The 24,607-nt window shown below is 40.1% G+C and overlaps 3 protein-coding genes across 4 annotated transcripts; 1 reads left to right on the top strand and 2 right to left on the bottom strand.

Moving 5' to 3' along the window:
* Positions 1 to 1,488: 1,488 nt before the first annotated feature.
* Positions 1,489 to 14,531, top strand: LOC121787289 (sodium/calcium exchanger NCL2-like). Its single transcript, XM_042185970.1, has 7 exons — positions 1,489 to 1,974; positions 12,502 to 12,681; positions 12,761 to 12,945; positions 13,352 to 13,470; positions 13,551 to 13,797; positions 13,898 to 14,200; positions 14,275 to 14,531. Exons 1-7 carry the CDS (start codon positions 1,605 to 1,607, stop codon positions 14,515 to 14,517), a joined length of 1,647 nt encoding a protein of 548 aa, XP_042041904.1. The 5' UTR covers positions 1,489 to 1,604; the 3' UTR covers positions 14,518 to 14,531.
* LOC121787291 (nudix hydrolase 15, mitochondrial-like) lies at positions 13,455 to 18,521 on the bottom strand. Of its 2 annotated transcripts, XM_042185973.1 has the most exons (5): positions 18,141 to 18,516; positions 17,902 to 18,044; positions 15,120 to 15,239; positions 14,817 to 15,022; positions 13,455 to 13,801 (listed from the first exon to the last, which is right to left on the bottom strand). In XM_042185973.1, the coding sequence occupies exons 1-4, from the start codon at positions 18,388 to 18,390 to the stop codon at positions 14,822 to 14,824; spliced, it is 714 nt and encodes a 237-aa protein (XP_042041907.1). In that variant the 5' UTR covers positions 18,391 to 18,516; the 3' UTR covers positions 13,455 to 13,801; positions 14,817 to 14,821. The 2 variants fall into 2 exon arrangements, with proteins under 2 accessions (XP_042041907.1, XP_042041908.1); XM_042185974.1 differs by lacking the exon at positions 13,455 to 13,801 and having other exon boundaries at positions 14,648 to 15,022; positions 17,932 to 18,044; positions 18,141 to 18,521.
* A 3,282-nt stretch (positions 18,522 to 21,803) lies between these two features.
* On the bottom strand, positions 21,804 to 23,417 carry LOC121787290 (CBL-interacting serine/threonine-protein kinase 20-like). Its single transcript, XM_042185971.1, has one exon. The coding sequence runs from the start codon at positions 23,314 to 23,316 to the stop codon at positions 22,003 to 22,005; it is 1,314 nt and encodes a 437-aa protein (XP_042041905.1). The 5' UTR covers positions 23,317 to 23,417; the 3' UTR covers positions 21,804 to 22,002.
* Between the last annotated feature and the right edge of the window lie 1,190 nt (positions 23,418 to 24,607).

The following is a 24,607-nucleotide window of genomic DNA, read 5'->3' as shown; positions in this document are numbered from 1 at the left end:
TTCTATTTTTAAAAAACGAAGGGAGTAATATTGACTTTCCTATCCAAATTTTACATGTAAAATTTTGATGGCTCAGAGCCCGAGGCCAGAGCTATTCTTTTTAGATTAATTGCCTATGAAAAATTATTAAGCTTGGTTTTGTCCCCTACCTTTTAAAATTTGAATGATAAATGATGAAGTTTCAAAAATTTCTTCATTGTCCCATGATAACTTTTTGGGAGGCACATGCGATGCTAAATTGGTGCACAATGCAAAAATAGTTTTGTTAATGAATAGTGGTGTAAATGTATATAAATATGATGGCGTAAACGACTAAATCGTATTCTCTTGTTTTTCTTTTCGAAAAAAATTGGCGGATTTAGAGGGTTGGACAATTTTTACTAGTAATCTCTTGGTGGCTTCAATGTTTTCATTTTCAATCCAAATATTTCCTATCTCTATACATATTATACACACAAGCGGATTTAGAGGACAACATATCGAAACTTTTACATTGATATTGAAGGTGATTTAGTCAAATTTGACATCTCAATAGAATTTTTTTTATTTTTAGAAATCGTATATTTTATATTTTGTTGGAAATTTTTGAAAATTAAGATAAATTTCAGGGGCTGATGTGATTTTCGACTACCCAATGAAACTTGATCATATTGTTACATAGTGCACCGTTTTTGTATATTCCGCTGTTTCCAATTTTCCTATTTCTGGGAAGAGAACATATGCTACTTATTTTTAGCATTTTAGATATTTTTACTCCATTTGATCGGTGCAGATTTGAAGATGTTATTCGACTTTATGAAGAAGAGGGTGAAATTTTTTAAATAGAATTTAAATCTCACTTTTATTTGTTGATTTACTAATGAAATGCGAACGTAATGAATGAGTCTACTCACCAAAATTGAAAAAATAAGTACTCCCTCCGTCCAAAAAAAACACATATTGAACGACATGAGAACTAATGCATAATTTGTAAAGCAAAAGAGATAAAAAGAAAGATAGTCAAAATAGTATTAGTGGATTTTGAGACTCACATTATTATAAATATTTAATGGTGAGCGCTAGTGGTATAAGTTGTAAATAAATTGATGTATACAGATAATGAGTTTGAGAGAACTTCTCATTAATGGAAATGAGATTTTTTATGGGACAAATGGAAAAGGAAAGTAACCTTATTTTTATGAGACAGACAATGTCCTTATTTTTATAGCACAAACATAAAGTGATGGAGGTCCTAAATTGACAAAATACTATGATTTCATGGACAGAGTGGTATGTTGTTTGGATAGGTGGGTGTTTTGTATCTCTAAACTTTGAGTGGCTTATTGTACACTATCAAATTCCTAAATAAGTTTTTTTTTTTCGTACATATATATTATATATCAAATGAAATGAATATTTTCAATGAATGTATTCCCAAACTTATTTTATTACATGACGACCACAATAATAAATTAACAAGTACTAAAATCAAGTGACACGCATAAACAACTCACATAAAACCCCCACAACATGTAGCTCCACCCCATCCTACACAAAATCCCCCAATCCATACATCAAAACCTAATTTCACATCAATTTTCCCTCCAAAAAACCCAACCGCTTCAATGAAACGATTCGTCGTCGTTTCGTCTCTACTCCTCCTCGCAATCACCCACCTAGCCCACAGCCGCTCGATCGCCGATCACCGGAGCTCAATCTCCGACACCGACGTCGACGGCGGCGGAGAGTTTCTGCACCGGGCGGCGCCTCTTTCGGCCACCACGGTGACGTGCGAGCCGGTGTACGGATTCCTGCCGTGCACCACCAATAGCTGGGGATTGCTGTTCATGATCGTCGTGTACAATATTCTGCTGTCGATCGGAGGGAGCTACGTCTCCGCCGGGTCGAATCTGTGGCTGCAGATCATCGGGCCGGGCGTCGTCGGCGGCAGCGTGTTTCAGTTCCTCGGCACGATTCCGCAGCTTATGATGCTTTGTGAGTATACTTTTATTTCACAGATTTTGACTTAATTAAATATGAAATGATATTCGATAATTGGTGTAGCTTAGTATACCGTGTTAATTAATTACTATGAGTGGGTATTTAGTATTTTACATTTGAATTGAGATTTAAAATTATATTTTAACTTATCAAAACCCTACTCTTATTTGAAAATTTGTGTAGATATTCATATATCTATGGGAATGAATAGGGGTTTTAGGTCGTTTTGCTTTAGGCTGTAGTCATGAATAATAAAATTGTTAGGATTCAAATTAGACTAAAGTCTAAAATTGGTTTGGAACATATATTACCAAATTAATTTGATCATAGCGTGAGTTACCTTATGCTTTTGGTCATAAACTATATGTTTTATTCTGTTAATTTAATTCAATAATCAGGTCAAAAGTCATTAACTGTTGAATTTTCATGGAACCGTTAAATGTTAACCAAAAACAACAAACTCAAAATTAATAATAGTCAAAGCTCGATTTGCTCGTTTATTAATTTATTTGAGATTATAGAGAAAACAAGCAAATCGAACTTTGATTTTTATGAATTTTATGAAATTAAAAACTGTAATAACATTTTTTAATGTATTAGAATCAAACTAAATATATAAATTGAAACGAACAACATTAAACGTACGCCAAACGAGAGTGGTGCTCACATAGAGCATGTATCATATCATTCCTCACTAGGAGAATATACGAATTGATAATCCCAAGTAATATTCTAACCATGTTTTTGTGCATCTAAAAGTCGTCGTTGAAATGTCACGAAACGCGATATTACAACTGTAAATAAATTTTATCTTAATTTATGTGTGGGAGTGGGATACAGATAAAAAGTCAAAATACAATAATATTTTAGAAAGCAAATAATATTATTTTAAAATTTTCTTAAGAAGCTACGGTCCAGTATGGAATAAAATAATCACTAGATCCAAGCCAAAATATAACTGTTCATATCTTTAGAATTATTATTTTTTTCTTGTGAAGCAACTTGTTGATTAAGATTAAGGAAAGAACAATTAAAAATGATAGCACATGGATCAATATTTGAGGTTAATCATCACATGATGGGACAGTTCGATCAAATAAATAAGTATATGTGTCCTATTTCATTATAGAGATAACATCATTTTTATGCACGAATTTTACAAAAGTATCATTTTAGGTCCGTAAACTTTCAAAATATCATTTTAGGTCCATAAACTTTGAGTTAGTATAATTTAAGGTACTTTTTACTATTTTCAAGTTTTTTTAGACGAAAATACCCTCAAACCTTAAAGTGTATATATTTTTAATAAATTTATCATATATTCATATTTTTTTATAAATATTTTTACAATATATTTTTGACAAATTTTCTAAATATAATTTGACCTTAAATATTATCACTTAATTTTGTGACATGCAAGTAAAATTGCTTCTTTAATTTTTTATTAATTTTCTTAAAAAATTGAATAAAGAATTTTCTTTAATAATAAAAAATGAATAAAGATCTTTTTATAAATATCTTTACAATATATTTTTGACAAATTTTTTAAATATAATTTGACCTTCAATATTATCATTTAATTTTGTGACATGCAAGAAACGATCTTTATTCAATTTTTTATTATTAAAGAAAAGTTCTTTATTTAATTTTTAAAAAATTAATATAAAAAATTGAAGAAGCAATTTTACTTGCATGTCACAAAATTAAGTGATAATATTTAAGGTCAAATTATATTTAGAGAATTTATCAAAAATATATTGTAAAGATATTTATAAAAAATTATGAGTATATGATAAATTTATTAAAAATATATACACTTTAAGGTATTGAGGGTATTTTCGTCTAAAAAACTTGGAAATAGTAAAAAGTACCTCAAATGATACTAACTCAAAGTTCGCGGACCTAAAATGATACTTTGACTGTTGGTTTCTGGGATTACAAAGATAACTACCGGGCGTAATACAACCCAAAAGAAAGGAAAGGAAGAACTGAACTTAAAAATACAACGTATAATCGAAACTACTAAACCAGTGTGATTAGCCGAGTCGAGGAGGCCTCTTCCCGCAAGACGAGATACGCCCCGGTAGTGCTCTTCGGTTTGGCGTGTCGTCCCCAAAGGTAAAACGGCTACGTCTCTATTGATGCAGCACCGCAATCAACAGAGCTCCGGCGAACTGGATGGAGGAGAGGGCAGAGCTTCGACAGAAAAAACTATGCAGGGAGAGGGAGAGAGCTTATGATGCAGAATGCTTTTTGAATTGTGTAGTGATGCATGGAATGGCTGGCCTATTTATAGGCTCAGTCCACTGCAGGGGGTCAACAGCCATGATGGCTGTCATCATGGCAATTCGTAACCGACGTCGGTTACAGACGTGTGGCAGGAGTGTGCCATCCGTGTGTGGAGCGTGTGGATTTCTCACGTGGCAACCGTGACTGTGCCTCGCTTGACGACGTGTCAAGCCACTTGGATTGCTGACTCGGCGGTGGTCCAAAAAGAATAGTTTGGGCCAAGCACCAAGCCCAAAGACCACCCAAAGACCAATTGCCAAGATCCAAGTCCAAGTCCAAGTCCAAGATCAAGATCGAGATCGAGATCGGGATCGAGATCGGGATCGGGATCGGGCTCGGGATCGGGCTCGGGCCCGGGCCCGAGGCCCGAGGCCCGAGGCCCGCGGCCCGCGCCCGCGACCACGAGCACGAGCACGAGCACGAGCACGTGCACGGGCACGGGCACGGGCTCGGGCTCGGGCGGGCGGGCGGCGGCGGCGCGCGCGTGTGCGCGCGTGTGGGCTCTTTCACCCATCTTGGTCCACTATAATTATTAAGTAACATAAAGTCACTTAATTTATACACATTAAAGATGTGTTAATCCTCCAATGTGGGATAATTAACACTAGTTAATTATTCCCTAAGCTCCATCTCCAAGCTTTAATTAAAAGCTAATTATGCCCAACTTTAATCCACTATTTCTCACTCACCGGAAATCGGATTTGAGAAAGTGAATATACTACATTTACCTACGTAAAATGTAGATCGACGCTATGTCATTTAATTTCACAAAATTAAATGTCTCGTCACATTTATTATTTGGTCAAAATCCATTGACCGGGCATATTTAATCCATGATTTTTTACAATCCCCCACATGAGTGGAAATAGCCGAATGCATATGCATGCAGACACAAGCTCAACCCTCGCGAGGTATATAAGTATAAGGATAGGTAGTTGTTGACTTTGAACCCTCCATAGTCGACACCATCGGATACACAGGCGGCTTAGTAGCGCGATGCTTTGAACTAATCCCCCACGGCGTGCACCGAGACAATGGTGTTAACACTTAAACACCTCATCCTCATCCGTTCTCACGTTTTGTGTCCATTGCGGTCTTGGACACCACTTTGGATTCATAAGTGCGTTTTTTATGAAGCGACCACACTTCGCACTTACGTAGGTGATTCTTAGTCAAGTACCTTGCCATACTTGGTCTCTTTGAGAATTCCATCTCTTTGAGATCCTTAAGAACCATTAAAAGTCATAGACTTAGCCTTTACCACGAGGCAAGTTCTCCAACACTCTATTGCTCTCTAGGGAATAGATATAGTTTGAGTGTTTTTCCATGAACTCTCATAGCTTAGTTGTCCCTTTGAACCAAGTTCTTGGGATCTCCAGTCATCATGGTTGGGTTACCACTATGACAATTCTTTAGTTTGTGGATTTCAAACCCATTCCCTCTAGCAACTTATTCATTTGATCACGGTTTAACCCTTTGGTTAGCGGATCCGCTAGATTATCTATTGACTTCACATAGTCAATTGTAATCACCCCTGTTGTGATCAAATGTCTCACGGTGTTATGTCGTCGACGTATATGTCGAGACTTACCGTTATAGAAACCATTGTTTGCCCTTCCAATAGCCGCTTGGCTATCGCAGTGAATCAGCACTGGTGGCACTGGCTTAGACCAACATGGAATGTCTTCAAGGAAGTTCTTAAGCCACTCGGCTTCCTCACCAGCCTTATCCAAGGCAATGAACTCCGATTCCATTGTTGATCGGGCTATACAGGTCTGTTTTGTGGATTTCCACGATACAGCACCACCCCCAATAGTAAAGACATATCCACTTGTTGAAAGTGAGTCTCTATTATCGGATATCCAATTGGCATCACAGTACCCTTCAAGCACCGGGGGGTATCTCGAGAAGTGTAGCCCAAGATTTTGAGTGTGTTTTAAATATCTCAAAACCCTCACAAGAGCTCTCCAATGCTCTTTGCTTGGATTGCTCGTGTAACGACTTAACTTGTTCACGGCACAAGCAATGTCAGGTCGAGTGCAATTAGTCAAGTACATAATGCACCCGATGACCCGTGCATACTCTTCTTGTGCAACGGGCTCGCCTTTGTTTTTGCTCAAGTGAACGTCGAGTTCAATTGGAGTCTTAACCGGCGCGCCATCATAGGCTTTGAATTTATTCAATATCTTCTCAACATAATGTGATTGTGTTAAGATGATTCCATCATTCGTTCTTAGAATCTTCATTCCAAGAATTACATCGGCTAGACCCATGTCTTTCATGTCAAAGTTTCTCTTTAACATGGCCTTTGTATCGTTAATTACTTGAGTGTTGCTACCCAAGATTAACATATCATCAACGTAGAGACACACTATAACATGACCGTTATTAGTGCTCTTGATGTAGACACATTTGTCGCACTCGTTGATTTTAAACCCATTTGATAACATCACATTATCAAACTTCAAGTGCCATTGCAATGGCGCTTGTTTCAATCCATATAGGGATTTCACGAGCTTGCATACCTTTTTCTCTTGTCCAGGTACTACAAACCCTTCGGGTTGTTCCATGTAGATTTCGTCTTCTAGTTCACCATTCAGAAACGCGGTCTTTACATCCATTTGATGAATCTCGAGATTGTGCAATGCAGCAATAGCGAGAAGCACCCGGATAGATGTAATCCTTGTTACAGGTGAATAGGTATCGAAGAAGTCATGTCCTTCTTTTTGTTTAAAACCCTTTACTACTAATCGGGCTTTATACTTATCAACTGTTCCATCGGCCTTAAACTTTCTTTTAAGAACCCATTTGCATCCTAAAGGTTTAGCACCTTCGGGCAAATCAACCAACACCCATGTGTGGTTTAGCAAAATTGAATCAATTTCGCTTTGAACAGCTTCTCTCCAATGCAGCCCGTCTGGGCCAGCAAAGGCTACTTTTATCGATGTTGGTTCTTCATCCAACATGAAAGCAATGTAGTCAGGACCAAAAGTTTTTGGTGTTCTGACTCTATTACCACGTCTTAGTACTGTATCTTTTGGATCGGGCCTTGCACGCTTGCGCGATTCAGGTTCCGCATCTGTTGATTTAGAACTAGTGGCTTCTTCTTCCACTTGTTTAGAACTAGTGGCTTCTTCAATTCTTGTCTCAGAATTGGTTGATACTTTTTCCTTATCTTTGCAAGGAAAGGTATTTTCGAGAAATACAACATTCCTCGACTCAATTGTTGTTCCTACTGTGATAGTCGATATTTCAGACTTGTGAACAACAAATCGATATGCACTACTGTTAAGTGCATATCCAATGAAGATGCAATCAACCGTCTTAGGTCCGATTGTAACTTCTTTGGGCGGAGGAACCATCACCTTTGCCAAACACCCCCACACTTTGAGGTATTTGTAGGATGGCTTCCTTCCCTTCCACAACTCATAAGGAGTAACATCTTTTCCTTTGAGAGGGATTTTATTCAAGATATAGTTTGCTGTCAAAACAGCTTCCCCCCACATGTTATGTGGTAATCCTGAACTGAGTAGCAGTGCATTCATCATCTCTTTTAGAGTTCGATTCTTGCGTTCTGCAACACCATTAGATTGTGGTGAATATGGAGCAGTTGTTTGATGAATTATACCACTTGCGTTGCATAACTCCTCAAACGGGGCTACATATTCGCCTCCTCTATCGCTTCGAATCATTTTGATTTTACAACCAAGTTGATTCTCAACTTCGTTCTTATAATTTTTGAACGCCTCTATTGCTTCATCTTTGCTTCTTAAAAGATAAATGTAGCAATATCTTGTGCAATCATCTATGAAAGTGATAAAGTACTTTTTACCACCTCTAGTTTGCAACATCTTTAAATCACATACATCCGTGTGAATTAATTCAAGGGGTTTTGTGCTTCGTTCAACCGAGTGAAACGGCAACTTAGTCATTTTTGCTTCAAGACAAATTTCACATTTATCTTGGATATCCAATTCATTAGCCTTTAGTAAATCTAAATTTACTAATCTTTTAATGGCTTTTGAATTTACATGTCCCAATCTACAATGCCACAAATTTGAAGACTCAATCAAATAAGAGGAAGTAGATGCTTTATTCTTATTGGCCAATGGCTTCGCAACACTTCGAGTTGCTACACTAAGCTTGAAAAGCCCATCGGTTACATAACCTTTTCCGATGGATTTTCCAAACTTATACAAGACAAACCTATCGGACTCAAATACAAGTTTAAACCCTTTATTAACTAGTATTGATCCTGACACTAGGTTCTTGCGGATGTCCGGGACATGCAGCACATCCTTCAAAGTGATAGTTAGGCCAGACGTCATCATGAGAATCACGTTGCCAACGCCGAGGACTTCTGACGATGCTTGATTCCCCATGTTGATCTTCCTCCCTTCAACAGCAGTGTAGGAGGCAAACTTGCTCCTGTCGGAGCAAACATGAGCAGTAGCGCCGGTGTCGATGTACCAGCCTCCCTTGTTATCAACAAGGTTAACCTCTTCAGTGACCACTGCAATGAGGTCGTTCTCATCCCAGTCCTTGAACTCCTTCTCAACGACGTGGGCTGCCGGCTTCTTCTTCTTGCTGCGGCAGTCTTTGGCAAAGTGGCCCGGTTTGCCACATTTGTAGCAGTCGCCTTCAAACTTCTTTGAAGGCTGCTTTCCCTTCCCTTTGTCGTTTGGACGGTTTGGGCGAGGGCGTTTGTTGGAGGGACCGCCCCGCTCCAACAGGTTGGCTTTGGCTTCATTTGGGGTGAAGCCCTTAGCCTTTTGATCACTTTTGCGCACGTCGGCCTCAATGCGCAACTTCACGATCAAGTCTTCAAGGGTCATCTGCTTTCGCTTGTGCTTGAGATAACTCTTGAAGTCCTTCCAACTTGGAGGGAGCTTGTCAATGATCGTGCACCTTAGGAACTTATCGGGCAAGGTCATCCCTTCAGCCACTAAGGAGTGGATGATCATTTGGAGCTCTTGGACTTGCTCCATGATGGGTCGAGAGTCGACCATCTTGTAGTCCATAAACTTGGATGCTACAACCTGTTCAGTCCCTGCAGCATTGTCTATGCTATATTTCTTCTCTAGGCTTTCCCACATTTGTTTAGATGTGGTTACATTGGAGTATACATTATAGAGGCTATCATCTAATGCACTTAAAATAAAGTTTTTACATAGATAATCCCCTTTTCTCCAAGCTTCATAGTCCGCCATGACTTCGAGCCTAGTCTCTTGGTCGCTTGGCGCGGGCGGCTCGTTCTCCGTGAGGAAGTTGGCGACGCCCAATGTTGTCAAGTAGAACAACATCTTCTGGTACCACCGCTTGAAGTCAGATCCTCCAAACTTTGGTGGCTTCTCGGCAGGTGGCATCATTCTTGGTGCCAAAGGTGCCGCAGTTGGTCCTTGGAAGGAACCAATTCCGTTGCCCCCGAAGGAGCCAACAACTTGGTTGGGCATAGAGCCCCCACCATTCATGTTGGGCATAGAGCCCGCCATGGTCGTACCAGCCCCGAAGGGACTAGCACCCGCATGAGACCCGAAGGCCCCAGCATTCGTGTTGATCCCGAAAGATCCAACACTAGTATTGAGCCCGAAGGCACCAACACTCGATCCATTAAAGGATCCGAAGGAACCACTAAAAGTGGAACCAACCGAACCACCAAAGGTGGAACCAGTGGACGCCCCGAAGGGGTTGTCCCAAACCCAAGGGACGGTGGATGAAGCGGCTGGGAAGCCAGGAGTTGGCATCATCGAGGGAATCGATGAAGTGTTGACCGGTCCAGTGGTCGCCATGGTGGAGGGAATGGCGGCGGCGGTGGTGGCAGCGGCGGTGTTGGAGTCGGTAGACATCTCCAGCAAAGGTGTTTAATATTTCGAAAGTTTTAGTTCAGTTTAGAAGTCCAAATTCCTTCAAAGGCAAGTTATCTCGTCTTGCGATTGTTGGTTTCTGGGATTACAAAGATAACTACCGGGCGTAATACAACCCAAAAGAAAGGAAAGGAAGAACTGAACTTAAAAATACAACGTATAATCGAAACTACTAAACCAGTGTGATTAGCCGAGTCGAGGAGGCCTCTTCCCGCAAGACGAGATACGCCCCGGTAGTGCTCTTCGGTTTGGCGTGTCGTCCCCAAAGGTAAAACGGCTACGTCTCTATTGATGCAGCACCGCAATCAACAGAGCTCCGGCGAACTGGATGGAGGAGAGGGCAGAGCTTCGACAGAAAAAACTATGCAGGGAGAGGGAGAGAGCTTATGATGCAGAATGCTTTTTGAATTGTGTAGTGATGCATGGAATGGCTGGCCTATTTATAGGCTCAGTCCACTGCAGGGGGTCAACAGCCATGATGGCTGTCATCATGGCAATTCGTAACCGACGTCGGTTACAGACGTGTGGCAGGAGTGTGCCATCCGTGTGTGGAGCGTGTGGATTTCTCACGTGGCAACCGTGACTGTGCCTCGCTTGACGACGTGTCAAGCCACTTGGATTGCTGACTCGGCGGTGGTCCAAAAAGAATAGTTTGGGCCAAAGACCACCCAAATGCCAAGATCCAAGATCCAAGTCCAAGTCCAAGTCCAAGTCCAAGTCCAAGTCCAAGTCCAAGTCCAAGTCCAAGTCCAAGATCAAGATCAAGATCAAGATCGGGATCGGGCTCGGGCTCGGGATCGGGATCGGGCTCGGGCCCGAGGCCCGAGGCCCGAGGCCCGCGGCCCGCGACCGCGAGCACGAGCACGAGCACGTGCACGTGCACGGGCACGGGCTCGGGCTCGGGCGGGCGGGCGGCGGCGGCGCGCGCGTGTGCGCGCGTGTGGGCTCTTTCACCCATCTTGGTCCACTATAATTATTAAGTAACATAAAGTCACTTAATTTATACACATTAAAGATGTGTTAATCCTCCAATGTGGGATAATTAACACTAGTTAATTATTCCCTAAGCTCCATCTCCAAGCTTTAATTAAAAGCTAATTATGCCCAACTTTAATCCACTATTTCTCACTCACCGGAAATCGGATTTGAGAAAGTGAATATACTACATTTACCTACGTAAAATGTAGATCGACGCTATGTCATTTAATTTCACAAAATTAAATGTCTCGTCACATTTATTATTTGGTCAAAATCCATTGACCGGGCATATTTAATCCATGATTTTTTACATTGACAAAGTTCGTGGACCAAAAATGATGTTACCTCTTCATTATATTAGTCGTGCGGGTAGGTGTTGATAAAACAATGACTTAAATATGGAAAAATTCTATGTTTTTTGTTTTCATAGTCATCAAGTTACTGTTTTCATAGTTATAATCAATTATTTTTTTATTTTTTTATTTTTATTTTTATTTTGTAACTGATGTTTTTTAATGGTCGAACTAAATTTTATTGCATTGATTTGGATTTGGAGGAAATTATGTAAGGACAAAGTCGAAAACTATGACTTTTCTCATATATATTTTGTATATCACTCTAAAAAATTATGGATTTAAGTTGGATTAATATAAAATATAAAACCAGGTTAATATATTTTGGCTTCAAAATCATGTACTCCCGTGCCACAATAAGAGTTCTATTTTGCCATTTTAGTCCGTCTCATAATAAGAATCGTATTTCACTTTTACCATAAATAGTAAGTACGTCTCACATTCCACTAACTTATTACACTTATATTTTATTATAAAACTTCTATATATAAGTGGGACTCATATTTCACTAACTTATTATACCCATTTTTTTTACATTTCTTAAAACCGGTGCCATAACTAAATAAGACTCATATTCCAAGACAGAGGGAGTAGTACATAATTTCACCCAGATCCAAAACAATAGAATAAATGAGAAAATTATCAAAATTATGAAATACTCCCTTCATCCAATAAAAGTATGAACAATTGAAATGACATGAAAATTAATGCATAATTAGTAAAGTAAGAGAGAGAAGCAAAATAATAATTAAAGTAGTATTAGTGAATAGTGGAATCCACATTATTATTAGTGTTTAATGAGTTGTGATAGTGGGTCATAATGATATAAGTTGTAAAATAAATTGATGTGTATGAATAATGATTTGAGGACCCTTTCCACAAATGGAAATGCATTTATTTTTATGGGACGAACGGAAATGAAAAGTGCACATATTTTTTTAGAACGAATGGAGTAATTAAGTTGCGGGATTAACCACATTCATTCATACAAAACCATCTCCTTGTTTACTAATAAAATCCTCTGTGTTTTAATCAAGTACCAATACTTACTAGTACCACGGAAGAGGCTCAAGCACGGGTGACGTCAGGTATGGGGATGGTGCTCGGAGGAGTAGCTATCCTTCTCACATTGATATGGGGCCTTACCGTCGTACTCGGAAGTTCCGATCCGGATGAGGATGCTGCAATCGATACTTCCGAACCTGAAACCGCCACAGGTGCTGGAAATTTCCCTCTTTCCTAAACACTAAAACACCACATTTTCGATCTAACCTGTGGCCGTTGTTTCTCATGTAGCCGGCTCTAGCATCACTACAGACGTCGAAACGAGCTGGACGGCCAGGCTGGTGTTGGTAGCTTCGGTGCCATATCTTATCCTTGAGCTTCAAAATGCTATCACCTCGTCATCGGGGAAAAAAGTCCTCATTCTTATCGCTCTCATTATCACGGTTGCTTTACTCTTTGGTTACATTTTGTTTCAGGTATATATACATAAGAACTCCCTCCAACAGCATGATGATATGTTCAAGCTCAAAACATATGCATATGTTATATTCACACAGACACATACCAGTATTTGAATGTAGATAAGCCAAATCTAGTGTTTTTGAGATACCAAATCAATGGAAAATATCTTAAGTGGTGAAGCCTAAAAGACCCTGCATTCACCCTACTTATGGTCTAATTCAATCTAAACGGATATTCTTTCGTTCCCAATTCATCCGTTGAGTGATTGGGGTGTTTCTAATCGTTCCTAAAGCGGGGACGAGGGTGGTCCTAAACAGGTTACGAGCTACAGATAAATCTCATACACAATGCAACTCTAAACATTGTGATGTTATTATGTTCTTTCACAACATTCTTGCCCTTTTTTGTATATTCTTGCAGTCGTTCCAGCCCTGGATACAAAACAGACATTTCGAGTTTATGGTAGATAAATACGCAAAGGATAAGCTACTGTCACTCTTAACAACAAATGGCAAGCCCAGTATTGCGAAGATACAAAGGTAAGTTTATGCATATATTGCATTAATTTTCGTCGTTTATTGGTCGTGACAGTTCACTAATCCAGACACATACTAAACAGGTTGTTCAACAAAATTGGTAAGGACAACACTGAATCAGTAACACCAGCAGAAATCAGAGTCTTGGTCTTAGGAGTAAAGATGGACGACGACGACATCAGCACAAACCTTGTTTTGGACGAAATCGCAACATATTTTGACACCTCCGGTGATGGAGGTATCAGCCAGGAAGAGTTCGTAACGGGCATGACCAAATTGGCTCTGACCCTTTTAGATCAGACTCCGTCACAAATAGCAACATCCGGACAGGTATCTGGATAATCAGAAAGCATGTCAAGGTATCTAAATCTATAGATATATATATATATATATATATATTCATGCGATTATATGAATTCAAAATTTGCAGATAACTAGTCCGGAGCAGGAAGCACTGTTAGGTAGAATCAAGAGCACGAGCCGAGCAGCCAGCACTTCTTGGTCGATTTACATCAGAGCAACTTTATCCTTGGCATTTGGAATCGCAATCGCGTGCACCCTTTCACAGCCATTGACGCAATCAATCATGGCGTTTGCCACAGCAGCGAACGTGTCATCCTTTTGGGTTTCGTATGTGGTTCTACCTCTCGCTCTGAACTATGACACTATCCTCCAAACAATTACTTCGGCCTCACAAAAGTCGCAGAAGACCAACTCGTTGATGCTGTCTTCGGTACATACATACATTCTTCTTCTATCGTGCAGCTTTAACGCTAGACGACTGAGATCTCTCTTTTCTTTGAACAGCTATATACTGGTGTGTTCATGGGCAATATTATCGGTTTGCTTCCATTCCTTGTGCCAGTGTACTTCCGCGACTTGTCATCCGATGTCTCGGCAGAGCTTCACCTGGTTCTGTTGATATGCCTCGTCATGGGCGGATTCACGAGCTTCAACACCACGTTTCCACGCTGGACTGGCTATGTAGCACTAATTCTATACCCGATTTCTCTAGGGACGGTCTACGTTATTACCTCTATTCAGTCTTAAAATACCAATATGTTATCACTCTATAGCAATTCATTTGGTGTGTATTTTCAAGAAAGTATAAGCAATCATCTCTGTAATTTCTTTTGTTCAATACACTATAGTCTAAATATTCACTAGTAAGCACATATTCTTATCATTTCCTTTCATATAATCCAATAATCCAATAAATGAAATAAAATTGAAGTTCACAGAATTCTTCAATTAGGATATTTGTCCTTAAGAGATGGATAGTCTAGAAATCATAGAATCACAAACAGTACAAGATATAATACACGATATATAGACACGTTCACTATTACCTTCATCAGTTGCGTATACTCCAGAATGGAGGCCGGCGCTCTTCAAAAGACGGTGGCCGTTGGTAAACAACAGATGCAACCTTGATCAAAATTCCAGCAGTCAGGGCCCATATTACATATGTCTCATTCTCGATTCGATGATCAAAGAAATGACGAAAATATTTGTGACCCTTCCATTCTTGCTCCTCTTGTCTCCGATTCTCATCCTGCAGCGTGCCATCAAGCACTTCAATTGCTTAAACTCACAGTTCAAACATGAGTCATGACCGAAAAACACAACCGAGAGCGGCTAAACGAGCCAACCTTGAGAAACATTTCCAGTGGAGCATCGAATACAGACTCCACTTCAGCTGCATTCAGGGTAGGTTCGAAGGCCGTCTTATCCCAAATCACCCCTATCACTGGAACTACAGCAATATTTATCTGCAACCAAGAACATTACATACCTCAGGGTGTAAATCAAGATAAAAAATCAAGACCTGATTTTTAGTTCCTAAAAATACTACAGCTTGTTAATACAGAATAAATAGAAATTAATGTAGATGTACACCAAACAAACAGGGGGAGTGATAAAATGCAAATTGCATATTTCTTACAAACTTCAAACTATGATCTGTACTATTAGATTTCAAGATTTGATGTCATCAGATGATAAATAATGTCAACAGAAAATATCAACACTTACAATGTTGACATTGTGTTGACATTTTCTGTTGATGTTATTTGTCATTTGCTGCCATCAAATCTTGAAAGATAACGGTTCAGATCATAGTTTGGAGCTTTACAATATATAGATTTTGCATTTGATTACATCCCAAACAAACCGGCTGTATCAATAGATATATACTCATCCTGTCCCTGAAAATTTGTCAATTATTTTCCATTTACGTTTGTCCCTCAAAATTTGTCACCTTTCACTTTTACCATTTTTTGTGGTGGACCCCACATTACATGACGCATTTCTACTCCCATTTTATTATAAAACTAACTATATCAAAGTAGAAACTCATACGCCATTAATTTTTTCAACTCACTTTCTATTATACTCCCTCCGTCCCATGCTACTCGCACTTTTCATTTTAGGCCGTAAATTTGGGATTGATTTTTTTGTGTAATTAAAAAAGAATTTTAGGTGTAATGAGACATCACTTAATAAAAGAGCTCTTAACTTAAACTAACATATTAATTAAATGCATTAATTCTAACTTAAATTATAAATAGTGTAAGGACTTTGTGACGAGCCGAAAAGCAAACGTGCGAGTAGCACGGGACGGAGGGAGTATTTCTTAAAACTTGTGCCGAGTCAAATAGTGACAATTTATTAGGGATGGAGGAAGTATATAAGGCCATCCACAACGCTGTCTCTATACCGTCTCTTAAACCGTCTCTTAACTACTATTTGGGCACTATTTAAGGGTCCCACTGTCCTTTTTGCCTCCATCTCTTAACTAAGAGACGGAACCTGCAACGCTCCGTCTCTTAACCGTCTCTTAATTACTATTCATTCAATTTAATTTATAATTTTTTTTAAAACCCAATTCAATTTAAACAAACACACTTTATTAAAATTAAAACAAAATAAAAAAACACACAAAATAAAAAAACACACAAAATAAAAAAAAAATAATCGGAAGGGCTAATCATCCTCCGGAGGCGGTCGAGGTTGAGGGGGAGTCGGAAGGCCAAGTTGTGCTGCCATATGCACAATTCCGTTCCACCAGGCCGCGTATTGGGAGTGCGAGAAGCGGGAAGTGTCCGCCATTGTGGCAGTCATGTACGCCACCATAAGTGTGTCCGAGCCTCCTCGCGAGCCCGATCCTGAGGCCGGCTGGCTTGATTCGCCTCGGCCCTTCCTTGCTCTAGCCACTTTCGCCGCCTTCGTCCCTTGCGGCCGACGGCGCCTACTCGCGGATCCTCCTGCATCGCCGACCGTACCCGCAAAATGTCGGTGGCCGTGGCGCCGCTTTGGTAGCGCGCCTCTTCCGCCGAGTAGATGCCGCAGAATTTTTTGACCTGTCGGTCGACTCGGTCAAAGTGACAGCGGATCATTTTAACTGTGCGCTTGCGGGAGCGGTTCGGCTTTATTTGGTGGTAGACCTCGATAACCTTTTCCCAGAAACACTTCCGGGTTTGTTGATTCCCGACGATGGGATCGTACGAGACCGTGATCCAGGCGTTGTACACCGCCATCGTTTCGAGGTTGTTGTACGGATATCGGCCAAGATCCTCTTCCTCTTCCTCTTCTTCCTCCTCGTCCTCGCCCGTCTGGGGTTGTACACTGCCTCGGCCACCTCCACCGCCTCGCCCACCTCCACCGCCTCGGCCTACTCCCGGCGTGGGATCAACTGGAAAATCCTCCCGGATCTGGGATAATCCCTGCGAAAACCGCGGGACGTTGGGACGAACATATGCATCAAGGTCAAAATTGGGTGGTTGGTACCCCCCCGGCGTCGCCGAACCCTGGGTCCCCAGCGTTGACGAACCTCCACCGCCCAATGTGTTGATCATGTTCTCCCAATCGCCGAATGAGTTGAGATCCCACCCGCCGGAGCCGGAGCCGCCATAGTTGCCCTCGCCGTCGCCGGACATCTTGAGTTGGGTTATGAAAATTTCAGCGAAAATTTGAGAGAAAATTTAGATGATATGAAGAATAGATGTGTAGTTGTGTGTAAATGAGGATGGGTTTAGGAGTATTTATAGAGTAAAAAATTTAATAAAAAACAAAAAAAATATAAAAAAAAAACAAAAAAACGGTAATAATACCGTTACAAAATTTTTTTTTTATTTAAATTCGAATTTTTTTTAAAAAAAAATATTTATTGCGTCAGCACGTGACGACGCCCACTCGCGGGCCGGCGAGTGGGCGTCACGCACAACGCCGGGCTGCGCCACGTCGCCTAGGCGCGTGGCGAGACAGCTCGTCTCGTGGCTCGGCGAGTCGAGACGCGCGACGAGACGCGGGACGAGACGGGACGAGATGGAGGCTGCAACGCGTCTCGCCGGGGTCTCGTCTCGCTGAGACGAGACGCGAGACGCCGGCGAGTCCCGTTGTGGATGGTCTAACACTGAGAAAATAAGCAATTACCCTAGTGTGAAAAGGTTCAAGAGCAGCTACAATTTCCACCATAGAAGGATCCAATCCAATTTCCTCATGAGCCTCCCTCAACGCCGTAGCAGCATCATCGCTATCATTTTCACCCCTTTTCCCTCCAGGCAAAGCAACTTCACCTAAACAATAGGATTCCCCCAAAATTATTATTATTAAAAAAAATCTATTTACCAAATTAGTAAATCCCCAATCTACAAAAAATGCAGCGGTTTTACCGGAATGAGATGATAATTTTGAAGATCTCCTAGTGAGAATCACGCGAAGATCACCGCTCTCATCTTCAAACAAACAAATCAAAACTGCAGCTCTATTGCGCTCGATCGGTTCAGCTGCAGATTGAGATTCATGAGCTCTTGAATTGCTGACAGTGACGTTGGCGTCAGGATTTTGATTGCGATTTTCGAGGCGGATTCGTTTGGCTAATTGGAGAAGCTTTTCTGATCTTCCCGAACCGTCAAGCGGCATCGCCGGAGTCGGTTTAGAAAACGAGAACGGAGATCTAATGCCACCTGCAAGATAGGAGTATTGAAGTGCTACGACACGCCACGAGAACAGATCAAAAAATTATAGAGTACTCCCTCCAAATAGAGTCTGATTTTTCCATTTCAGTCCATCCGCGAATAAGAGTTTGCATTTATTTTTACTATAAATAGTAGTAGGGTCTTCCATTCTAAGAACTCACGAACTCATTCTACTCATATTTTATTTAAAAGTATAATATACAAGTGAGACTCTTTCTCTAACTTTTTTCTATCAATTTTCTGAATATTTCTTGTGCCGTTAAGAAATGAGACTTCTAGAAACGGAAGGAGGAATTAGTAGTTAAATTAGGAAAACCAGTATTTTTAATCTATGGCAAATTGATTCATGTCAATTAAGTCATTTAAACAAGAATATATATATGTCTTGACGCGATGAAATGAATAATTTTGGGGCTGGTCTATTCTTTATTAATCGTTACGCAATATTCCCTTTGTCCCATTAAATATGAACATTTTTTTGTATGAAATTTTATGAATTGTTGTGTTGTGAGTTATTGAAAAGAAAGTACAGAAAGAGAGGAAAAAAGTAGAGATGATGTTATTTTCATTTTTAATTAGACAATCTAAAAAGGAAAACATTTTATTTGTAATGAGACAGGGGTAGTACTATTTCGTTACGAATAAGCTTTGAGGCCTTTTTATTAAGATCAACAATGGTTTCTCGTTTACCTTATGATGACTTGAATCTCTCATAAATTAACTAGAGAAAAAGTGTCTTATCAATTGAGCAGTGAAGCTAAACTTTGCTGGTATCATCGGAAAAAATCAAATTGTGTATAAACAATGCTCTTAGTAGTATGACAATCAAATGGAAAACAACAAAACATAGACAAAATAAATAAATCAATTATAAATTTATAACTTGATGGAGGAAAACATTATTTCCGAATTGTCGTAATTATCCCCAAATCTAAAAGGAGTCACATCTAGCATGTAGAAGCATTTGAAATCGATAGACACCGACGAACTGAGTGATTCCAATAATTGAACAAACAATGAGTTTTGAGTTTTAACTATAAGGTGGTGTTCGATTTACAAGATAAAATAATATCAAGATACAATATAGGATTGAGTTGTGAGATTATTTTTATCATAAGGGTTAGCTATGACTAATTATCCCATGATTACCCATCTAGGATTGAATTATGGAGTTGAATATTATGAACCAAACACACTACAAGTTTAATCCCGGATATAATCTTACAAACCGAACACCCCTAAGTATTTGATTTCATTTTCAATTTCTTCTCTTAAATTTTGTCAAGAAAATGTTAAGATTGGCTCACAACATATAGTTGTTGGTAGTTAGTTGGTGCAGCTACTCCAACAAATAATCAATTATCTCATTGCGGTGGTTGGGAGTTTGTATTTACTTTTTCCATTCCAAGTTAATATTTGATTTTGGATTATCTCAAACTACAGAATTTCCACTTTAATAAAATTTTAGCCTCTTTTTCCTTTTAATCTCTATTTCTTTTTATTTACTCTTTTTTCAACTTTAAACATCAATTTCTTAAATCACATATCTACAAATATGTATCGAGTAGCTTGGGATGGAAGGATTATATGCACACACACAAAAAAGGGATGTAGGAACATTACCGAACCATATAATTGTCCGTGTATTGTCCTTTTAGATTATTTTTGCTTATGATTTTACTTTATTTGATTGTGATTGTTCAAATTAAAGTAAATGAAATAATTAACATGGAATTATTCATAGACAAACAAAATCTGATTGGTATTAACCATAAGCCAGAGTTAAAAATTTAGAATCATATCGACTGGGTTCCGCTCATATGCTATTTCTCATCGACGCCTACCACCATATTTCAACTCCCTCCGTCCCAAACAGACAAATTTATAAATGACACGTGTTTAATGTACAATTGGTAAAGTAAGAAAGATTTGAGACGAAGTAAGAAAGAAAGGGAAAAGATAGTCGAAGTAGTGTTAATAGATTGCGAGGTCCGTTATTAGTGGGGTATAATTGATTAGAAACTTTCTATATTTAAAATTAATCAAATTTTGAGGGACGGCCAAAAATTGTAAAACTTGTCTGTTTTCTTTTATGGCAGATGAAGTATTATTTTCAATTTGGACCCCCCATAGAATTTTAGACATTGCAATCTTGACCCTTAGTACTCCATTTAACTAGATTTAATTTACTGTATGATAAAGTTGTGTGTGTGTGGGGGGGGGGGGGGGGGGTGGTGTTTGGTTAACTCTAATTTATTATGTTTCAACAAATTGTGAAGGGTGATATACCATATCCACTTTTTCATAATAAATAAACTAAGATTTTGGCTAATTGGCTTGTTACAATGGCTATTTGAATATGGGAGAATTACTCGTGTTACGGCTTTATCCTGAACATTTCTAATAATTCAAGTTTTATACCTCTTCCATCTCATAAAAATAAAAATAAGTTAAATTTTCTTTTCTGTCCATTTACAAAAACCTTTTCTTCTTATTTTCTATTTTATTATTTACGAGCCCCACAATCCATTATAATATTTTAATAATTTTTTCTCCTTCTATCTTAATTTACGAAGTATGCATTAAAACCCGTGTCATCCCCAATTAGCCTATTTTTATGGGACGGAGGGAGCATTGTCTTTTAGTTTTTCTAGTTGTAATAAAAAATATGTCCATATCTTAAATTCCTGGATTTATATATTACTAACTGAATTATAAATTATAAAAAACGAAATTGCATAAAATTTTCGCTCTTTCATGGGTTTTGACCAGAATTTGTACCTCTAGGGCGGCGTCCACAATATGTCGAGAAGCTAAATCGGACAATTTTAACTCAATTCAAATAGGTCTTCAATTCCTTTTCTGTGGAACTGCAGTAAGAAAAGTTCTCAAGAATTGGGGACATAGAATGGAACCGATTTCATCATTCTTGTAGGCTGAATGTAATCCACACCCAAATCAAATATACTATGGGCCATCCACAGCCCATAACATGAATTCAAAAGAGGGCCTTTGTCTTCATTTCTCTCCGCCCAATAACAGTAGCCAAACTTGATTCAATTAAATTACAAAAATATAAATACGCTCCGATTCAAGCATTTTACCATTTTTGTACATTCCATAGTAGTGGAGTCATTTCCCTTTTTTAATAAAAATTAACACATTTCTTCTCACTTACTTTACTCTCTTACTTTGTTATCTCTTCATCTCTCTACCTCTTTTATTTCTTACTTTATTATTTCTTTACTTAACTCACTTAACACAATTTTTCTTAAATCATATGCTGTAAAAAATGCCTCCACAGGGATTACTGAAATGATAGTAAGCTAATGAAGTTGAAGACTAGAATGTGCTAAATTGCTTCATTTTTATAGAGAAAGAGATGGTTATTCTAGGAAGCCATTTTGTCTAGATTGATTATTCATTATACATAAACTCTAGCATATAACAAGAGAAAGTTGCTAGTCCACACTCTTTGTTAGCTTTGCCATCTTCCAACAAAGCAAAAGTAATCAAGATCCAATCCATCAATCATGTACACACCAAACATTTTGGACTAAGAAGGTTTGGTGTTCCCCTCCCAACTCCACACTATATCCTTAAGCGAAGGCTTCAACTCCTGATCACAAAACTTGACATACTCCAGCGTGTCGCCGGAGGACTTCTTCACCTCCACCATATGGAACGACGGCGCCACCTCGAAAATCTCCGCGTCTATCCCCAGCTGCCCCTTCCTCCCCCCCTTCTTCCCCTGCATCTTCACCACCCCATCCTTCTTCCTAATCCTGAAGCTCTCCGTCGTCGCCAGCTCCTCCAGCCTCGACACCACCGTCTCTGGCGTCTCCCTCGTCGTGAACCACTTGCGGTCCCTCCCCTGGCTCCCTCCCCCCTCCCCCTCGAACAGCCCCGAGAGATCGAACCCCGGTGTCATCGATATCAAGTCGAACGCGTTCATGTTCTGCACACCTGTTTCGCAAGATTCCGAATCCGAATCCACGCCCTCCAGAATTGTCTCCGAAGAATCTGATATGTCGACGAAGATCGCCGATTTGACAGGCTTGAACCCTTTCCTGAACCAGGAATTCTCCATGATCTTGGAGATTGTGATCCTCGACCCTGGGTTGGGGTCGAGGATCCTGGCGAGGAGCTTCCTCGCCTCCGGAGGGAACCAGTGGGGACACCGGAAATCCCCCCGGGTAATCTTCCTGTACATCTCCATTAAATTGGAGTCATGGAAAGGAAGATATCCTGCTAATAGGACAAAAAGGATGACCCCACAAGACCAGATATCGGCTTTCGCGCCGTCATATCCGCGCTTATTAATGACCTCAGGCGCCACGTAGGCGGGGGTCCCGCACGTGGTGTGGAGGAGGCCGTCGTGGCGCTTAGAGTCGATGAGGGCGGAGAGGCCGAAGTCGGTGACCTTGAGGCTCCCCTGCTCGTCGAGCAGGAGATTCTCTGGCTTCAGGTCGCGGTGGTAGACGCCGCGGCTGTGGCAGAAGTCCACGGCCGCGACGAGCTGCTGGAAGTAGCGGCGTCCGGCGTCCTCCTTGAGGCGGCCCTTGGCCACTTTGTTGAAGAGCTCGCCGCCGCGGACGTACTCCATCACGAAGTAGATCTTGGACTTGCTGGCCAGGACCTCGTAGAGGTGGACGACGTTCGGGTGCTTCACGAGGCGCATCACGGAGATCTCGCGAGTGATTTGGTCGATCAGGCCGATCTTCATGATTTTTTCCTTGTCGAGGATCTTGATCGCCACGCTCGAGCCTGTCTTCAGGGACCGAGCGTGGTGGACCTTCGCGAAGGTTCCTTGCCCTATAACCTTTCCCATCTCGTACTTGCGCATTAGAATGTTGCCTTTCTTCTCCATTTCTTGACTTCTTTTGGGGATTTTTATCTTCCCATTAAGAAAAAGAAAATGGAAAAATTAATGGGGTGAAAGGCAAGCAAGGTTGGAGGGATTTTGTCTTGTCAACGAAAATGAAAGAAATGGGATAAAAATGGGGATTGGTAGTTTTGTTTATGGGATTAGTACACGAGGGGAATCCAAGAATAGGAATGTTAATTATAGTAAGAATTTCAATTTTGGAATTGGAGTTGGTATAAGTGATGTAGAATGAATGAATGAGATTTGATTTAATGTTGTTGTGGATGAGCTTACTTAGGAAGGGCCTAACAAAGAATGTTGCTAGTAATATGCATATATATGTGGATGTGGTGTTGGTTACATTTGTAGCCACTAATCTTGTCATATATCTCTAATAAACAGGCGAGATTCGAATTATTTCTGATTTAGTTTGAGACTTTTAGTTACATTTTACATGTGTTATTATTGGTGATATGCTAGTGCAAACATTGAAATTTGACACATGTCATTAAGGCATATATGTAAGGTATATATGGTTTAATGTGGTTCTAAAAATGATATATATTTAGGATGTTTATAAAATAAATCTGAGTATGTGATTGATACGAGTATATCTTCGGAAATATCTCTATTATTATATTATCATATCTTTTCCATATCATTATTATCTTGTTCACCAAATTAGGTTATTCATAGGAGTATTATAAATATGACTATTGTTATTCTCATTATTCAATCAATGAAATACATAATTTCCTTTATTTACGTCTTCTTTATTGTTCTTTATCATTCTTTTTGCACAAACCCTAAGCGGAGCAGATCTCGGGGAAAGCTCGAGATATCCATCGTTATTTCTCTCCGTCGATCCCTCGTCGGCGTCGATATCGTGTTGAGGGAGAATTCCCTTAACAATTGGTGCTTTCATTGTTGAACTCATGTCGGATTGTCAATCTTTCGGAGGGCGTACGGAACCCATGTGTTCCTTGCCAGTGATTACGGATCCGGTGCTGTCGCCGGCCAACGAGTCGCCTTCCCTTGACCCAATTAAATCTATGTTTGAACAGATGCTGGCCGGTATGGCTAAACTCCAGTTGCGCATGGATGACTACGATCGACGTCCGTCGTCCTCGCGTATTCCAAATCGGCCAGAGCCGGAGCCCCCCGAATACTCGCGCGAACCACCGTCTGGTGGATGTCAACGCGTCTTACACCACTCCACTCTCGGCGATCAGCGCCGCCGCACCTCTCATCACAGCCGCCGCCCCGATCCTAGGGTTTCAAGACAGCTTCCGTC

Source organism: Salvia splendens, chromosome 22 (assembly GCF_004379255.2).
Source record: "Salvia splendens isolate huo1 chromosome 22, SspV2, whole genome shotgun sequence".
In the NCBI taxonomy this organism is placed as follows: Eukaryota; Viridiplantae; Streptophyta; class Magnoliopsida; order Lamiales; family Lamiaceae; genus Salvia; species Salvia splendens.
This window is presented reverse-complemented; position numbering and strand designations above follow the sequence as displayed.

Bases quoted from the DNA above. Each gene is read 5' to 3' on its own strand.
- LOC121787289 (XM_042185970.1), top strand. From the start codon at position 1,605: ATGAAACGATTCGTCGTCGTTTCGTCTCTACTCCTCCTCGCAATCACC. The intron at 1,975-12,501 runs GTGAGTATACTT...GTTTTAATCAAG, and splicing joins TCCGCAGCTTATGATGCTTT to TACCAATACTTACTAGTACC. The intron at 12,946-13,351 runs GTATATATACAT...ATATTCTTGCAG, and splicing joins TTGGTTACATTTTGTTTCAG to TCGTTCCAGCCCTGGATACA.
- LOC121787291 (XM_042185973.1), bottom strand. From the start codon at position 18,390: ATGCCGCTTGACGGTTCGGGAAGATCAGAAAAGCTTCTCCAATTAGCC. The intron at 15,240-17,901 runs GTAATTGCTTAT...TCTTGGTTGCAG, and splicing joins TTGAACCTTTTCACACTAGG to ATAAATATTGCTGTAGTTCC. The intron at 15,023-15,119 runs GTTGGCTCGTTT...GGCACGCTGCAG, and splicing joins CACTGGAAATGTTTCTCAAG to GATGAGAATCGGAGACAAGA.
- LOC121787290 (XM_042185971.1), bottom strand. From the start codon at position 23,316: ATGGAGAAGAAAGGCAACATTCTAATGCGCAAGTACGAGATGGGAAAG.